Source organism: Setaria italica, unplaced genomic scaffold, assembly GCF_000263155.2.
Source record: "Setaria italica strain Yugu1 unplaced genomic scaffold, Setaria_italica_v2.0 scaffold_47, whole genome shotgun sequence".
NCBI lineage: Eukaryota > Viridiplantae > Streptophyta > Magnoliopsida > Poales > Poaceae > Setaria > Setaria italica.
This window is the reverse complement of record NW_014576764.1, coordinates 8,507-14,597: the sequence shown is the minus strand read 5'-3', so window position 1 is coordinate 14,597 and position 6,091 is coordinate 8,507. Positions and strand designations below refer to the sequence as shown.

Sequence of the window (6,091 nt, the reverse complement as noted above, 5' to 3'; positions counted from 1 at the left end):
GCGGCGCGGATCCGGGAGCCCGGGCGGCGGGCTGCGGTGCCGGGGCCGGGGCCGCCGGGCGGCATGCCGGGCGCCGGGCGGCGCGCGGCGGCAGGGGCCTTCGGGCGGCGGCGGGAGGGAGAGAGGAGGGAGAGAGGAGGGAGTGAGGGGAGTGAGAGGGGGCCGGCCGGGAGTGAGGGATGTGAGAGAGGGGGGCCGGCGGAGGCACTTATGAGGGGGCCGGGCACTTGGTTTGCCGAGTGTCCTACGTGGACACTCGATAAAGAGTTTCTTTGCCGAGTGTCCAACGTAGAACACTCGGCAAACGTTTTTTGAAAAAAATTTAAAAAATATCCAACAGTTTTAAAAAAAATACCAAATTTTCACATGAATCAATATAGGTTTTCTACTGACTATACAAAAAGTTTTGTAGTCAAACCGAACTCGACCGTCACTTCGACTCTAAATTTTATCGAATCCTTCTTAAAGTTACTATTCTTCTTCTGAGATGCTTCGATTTGTAATCATCGTACATGATGAAATGTGCAAAACCTTCTCAATTTTTTTCCACAGCCTCCACGTATTATATCATCACATCATGACAAATCTTAAGATTTTCAGACTTTGATTGTTTTTTTTACAATTTAAAAATACTACTGCGACATGTTCATGGTCGTGTTTCCTGAACAAGATGTTCGAAATTTCTTTTCATTTCATGGGTCAGGTCTCAAATTGGTCCAAATAACATGAATATCATTTTTCTACTCATTTTATTCCATAATTTGAATCACTTGCAGTTCAAATTTGACTTATACCAAAAATTCCCTTGGAATGCAATTAATTAATTAAATATAGCAAATAAATTCAAAAATATACCAAATTTTAACATGGAGTACCACATGTTGTATGTGGGGAGTAGAAAAAATTTCATGGTGAAAAGAGAAAAAAAAATTATTTTTTTGCCGAGTGTCAAAAAAAACACTAGGCAAACCCCCCTCTTTGCCGAGTGTTTTTTTGACACTCGGCAAACCCCCCTCTTTGCCGAGTGTTTTTTTTGACACTCGGCAAAGAGGGGGCTTTGCCGAGTGTTTTTTATTTGACACTCGGCAAAGCCACTATTTGCCGAGTGTTTTTTTTTACCGAGTGTTTTTGGCTTGGCACTCGGCGAATAGCTTGTTTGCCGAGTGTCCGAAAAAAAACACTCGGCAAAAAGAAAACACTCGGCAAATTTAAAGTTTCCCGTAGTGCAACATAACATTTGACTATTGCAGATTAGTGTTCTTCCGTGACTTGAGATAACAAAATGTAGGAGAAAGAACTGGTGGATATGTTAATCGTATTCCTGTGGTTTGTGGGCGAGATATCCCAATATACTATGACACAAATGGGATGCAAATGCATCATACATCCTGGTTAAATTCACGTAGGGTCTGGTGTTTAGCTAGTAAACAAGAAGTTATTCTCAAGAAAGTGTCAGCATGTCATCTTTTTTGTCTTGAGCTATAACAATCTGGGTAAAATTTTCCACACAGGACAGTGAAACCATTGGACTGTGCAGAGAAGCTTCTTGCAATTCCAGAGGGGTGATAAGGCAGGGAATGAGTACAACCAAGGTGGGATGTGTTGGGAATTATGAGCTGGGCCGGACCATAGGTAAAGGCACATTTGCCAAGTTCAAGTTGGCACGGAACATCCAGACTGGCGAATTTGTAGCCATCAAGATCCTAGATAAAGAGAAGGTCCTTAAGCACAAGATGGTTGAGCAGGTCACTTTCAATTATTGTTGCATTTTTTTTAGTATTTGGTGATATTTCATATCTCGTAAGTTCTGGCCCCTTCCTTCCGATCCTGTCCCCCATTAGTACCTTCACTTTTGAATATAATGGTCCATGAGTTGGGCAACTTTGTTCAGCATCGAATTAACAGCTCCTGGTGGGAGTAATTTGTTGTTGATGAAAAAACTACATGGTCGAATATGCAGATTAAGCGGGGAATTTTGGCAATGAAGTTGATTGAGCATCCTAATATTGTTCGCATATACGAGGTACCTTTCTTAACGTTCTAGCTGATTAGAAAGTTGGTCAGAATAGAGCAAGTCAGAAGTTTTTAACAGAATCATTTAGCACGTCTAGTTTCTTTTCACTAGGAGCAGGCAATTTCTGATCTCTTTGACAAAATCAATGTTTTCATTAACCTTTAGGTGATGGGAAGTAAAACAAAGATCTACATTGTGTTAGAATATGTTACCCATGGTGAGCTCTTAGACACCATTGTAAGTTATATGCACATTGTCCCTTCCAGTTTATGTAGTTTCTGCTATACCCACCGCCTTCCATGTCCCAAAGTTCAACCTATCACCGACAAATTTTAATTAACGGTAAACTTTTTGTGTTCCTCACCATAAAGGTTAATAGCGATCGAATGAGGGAATGTGAGTCAAGGAGGTACTTCCAACAACTGATCAATGCGGTTGATTATTGTCATAGCAGAGATGTGTATCACCTGAATTTAAAAGTGAGGTCAATTCCTTTGTGTGTGTTTTCTGTAATTAAGAACTCTATTTCGGAATCTAAACTATAATTAATACTTGCAGCCTGAAAAATTACTGCTTGATTCACGTGGAAACCTGAAGGTATCTGAGTTTGGGCTGGGCGCACTATCTCAGCAAATCAAGGTAAATGACTTATTTCTTATACGCCTATAAGCTACTTGGGTAATGATAGAGTAAAATTTCACACCTTTTGCATCAACAAATAATCGTATCCCTTATTGTTTGAAACTTTTCAGACCCTTTGACATATCTTTAAGCGTGTTTCTTGTCTGTTTGATCTTGTTCAGACTGATGGAGTGCTGCACACAACTTATGGGACTCCAAACTATGTTGCACCAGAGGTAATGCAAGAAAACTGTATAAAACGAACCAATAATGGATAATATGGTAATTACTAGTATTTCATTAGGAATACAATGATCTAAATATTTCTACGAACTTCACTATAGGTCCTTGAAGGTGGAGGCTATGATGGTGGAACGGCTGATGTGTGGTCATGCGGAGTTATCCTGTTTATTCTGCTAGCAAGGTATTTACCTTTTGAGGACTCTAATCTTACGAGGTTGTATAAGAAGGTGAGCATTGCACGGCTTTTAGATCATTGCTGCAGTGTTCATTCTTATTTGGTTTTACCCTTCTGTTCCTGGCAGATATCGAATGCAGAATTCACATTTCCACTGTGGACATCTTTTCCTGCCAAGATGTTGTTAACAAGAATCCTCGATACAAATCCCATAACGGTATACCAGATCACAAGCTGCTTGAAAAAAAAGTACTATGAAACAATTTTAAGATAATGGAATAGAATAGATCAACATTCACCGTACAATGTATCCCATAGTAGGATGATAGGGTCACACGATGTTGCCAATATCCATCAACCAAATAACACTACCTTCGATCTAGCATTTGACGTCTAACTCAGATTGACACAAATGTTAGAAGTTCCTGATGCGCATAGCCACTGTTAGATGCCATTGAGAATAAAACTTTGTTCAGTTTTCTTTTTGAGAAAAAGTATAGGCAATGCACATATCTCAAAACAAAACACTTTGTGTGAGTAAAGAATAGGAACTTCCAGTCAAGGAGCAATAGTTGCAACTGGATTGTGGTTCATCTTCATCTTGAGGATGTGCTGAGTCTGGTTTCGGAATGAATGAGCCTCCATAATTCTATCTTGCTCCACTAGATCAGACTCACGTTTTGGTAAATCATGGCAGCGAATAACAATCCCAGAAATACTACAGGATGAGTGGTTCAAAGAGGGCTACAGGCGCCAGGAGTTTGACAACAAATATGACATCACCACATTGAATGATGTGAACGCTGTCTTCCAAGATTCAAAAGTGAGTAAATGGTGCATTTTTATTTTCTGTCTCATGCATAATGTCACAGATTTACTTACCAACTAGTTTACTGTTGTTATTTGACATCATTCAGGAGCACCTCGTGACAGAAAAGAAAGATGAACCAGTATCTCTGGATGCATTCGATCTGATTTCATCATCAAAAGGCTTTAACCTTGAAAACTTACTTGACTCAGAGCAGGTGCGAGAGGTTCCTGACTCCTCTGTTGTAACCTAGAACTCATCATGATTTTCTAAGGACATTTCCTAATGACAACCGACCAAGACCTTCAGAGGCACTAGTGCATAGCCAAATCCTAAGACGAGAATGTAATATAAGGGGAGGTAGGGGCTGGCTGAACTTAACTTGCGAGGAAGCAATAAAAAGGGGACTTGATAGGATGGAATATACCTAGAGATTTGTCCTTCGATAGGAGTGCACGGAAAGCTGCTATTCACGTGCATAAACGCTGAACAAGCTTAAGGCCCCTACTAATATCACTTTTATTTATTTATTTTCCTTTTCTGTTTTTTTATTTTTGTCAGTGATTGTTGAGTTTCAATTCTAGCCTATTGCAACTTGTTTGGGACTCAAAAGGCTATGTTGTTGTTGTATTGCCTGATGACTGTTCTGTGCACTTGAATTTCCTTTGAATTCTGCCGGTGAAAGTCAATTGCAGAATTTTGAAGGATGTTGCAAGCAAATACTAGTTCTGTAATACCTATGTGATTAGAACAATAGTTCCGAAGATTTTACATTTTTTTCTCAATTTAGGATTTTCCATCAACACTGGGTCATCATATTATGATTTTGCAACCTAACTCTTCTATACTTTATACTTAAACTTTTAGTCACTGTATCTGCAGGGGTTCAAAAGAGAAGAAAGGTTTACATCAACTTGTCCACCCAGAGAAATTATCCACAGGATTGAGGAAGCTGCAACAACCCTAGGATTTAGGGTTCAGAAGAAAAATTACAAGGTACCTACCTACAACTCTGTAATAATTGATTCTTCAAATATGTTCTTGAGTGCATGACTTCTTGATATGAATACAAACTTTAAATAAATTTTTCTACATGCTAAAAGTTCTCTTTTTATTATGTGACCAGTTAAGGCTCGAAAAGATAGAGGCAGGGAAGAAGGGAAACCTTAATGTTGCTGCTGAGGTAAAGCTTAATATTAATTATTTTCCTTAACTGTAATGTGCCTTGCAAAGTTCTTGTGCCTAACATTAATTAGTAATATTAATTCAGATACTGCAAATTGCACCCTCTTTTCACGTGATAGAAGTCAGAAAAGGAGAAGGTGACACTCTGGAATTTCATAAGGTAACTATCAGGCATGCAAAGATCATGCCAATAAAGAAGCATATGTATTGATGTAATACTGCAGTTTAAATGTTTATCATTAGTTGAAGAAGTGGATTAATTCCTATCCATATGCGCTTCTCCAGTCACTAGTAGTTTTGATTCACTAAATTACAACAATTCATAATTCTTGTCCTTTCAGCATCTTTTATTGAACGGCATGTGATTAAATGTGTATAAGCTGTAATTTTCTGCAGTTCTGCAAGGACCTTTCCAAGACCTTAAAGGACATTGTCTGGAAATTCGATGATCTCTAAATGCAACCAGCTTCCTAATAGAACCAGGGGAGAGGAAAGATGGAAAACTATTTGCATATCATTCTTCCAAGCACATTCGGATTCAATAGCCTGTATTGTTCACCATTGCTGTAAATTGTTGTAAATGCCGCTTGTTGTAGTTGAAGGGAAATTCATCGAGGCTTAATCCATGTTAGGAAAATTCTTACTCGCAACTAGAAAACTTTTGTTCGCCCTGTATGTCATTGAAACAGTTTTTTTCTTCACGTCACTGCCGTTAGAACTGTTTTTAGTCTCTCAGCTCCGCTAAACCACATGAAGATCGAAAAAATGACCATTTTGTCCTTGCCATCTATTGGACCTGTTTGGTAGCACTTATTTGCAGGTTGCAGCTTATACGAAGAAGAAGAAGAAAAGAGCAGAGATTAGAAGGATATATAGACCATGGATGGGTGAGGAGCTGGACCTGCATGGAGGAGAGTCGTGGGATCGATGGATTGATTTTGCGCTTGATGGCTGAGTTGGGAGGGTTAGAAAAGGCACAATATAGGACCCCTTAACTGGCGAGAGATCCTGCTAGCACCGAAGATCATCTTCTCGTCGAACCCCC

At 39.5% G+C, this 6,091-nt stretch overlaps 1 protein-coding gene across 1 annotated transcript; it reads left to right on the top strand.

Moving 5' to 3' along the window:
• The first annotated feature begins 1,520 nt into the window (after nt 1–1,520).
• LOC101783539 (CBL-interacting protein kinase 32) lies at nt 1,521–5,578 on the top strand. Its single transcript, XM_022823652.1, is given in 14 exon segments — nt 1,521–1,745; nt 1,961–2,059; nt 2,126–2,251; nt 2,386–2,493; nt 2,573–2,653; nt 2,818–2,871; nt 2,980–3,105; nt 3,181–3,270; nt 3,751–3,876; nt 3,971–4,078; nt 4,744–4,857; nt 4,988–5,044; nt 5,132–5,206; nt 5,443–5,578. Coding segments are annotated over 14 exon segments (1,392 nt in total). The 5' UTR covers nt 1,521–1,577; the 3' UTR covers nt 5,503–5,578.
• Nucleotides 5,579–6,091: the final 513 nt, after the last annotated feature.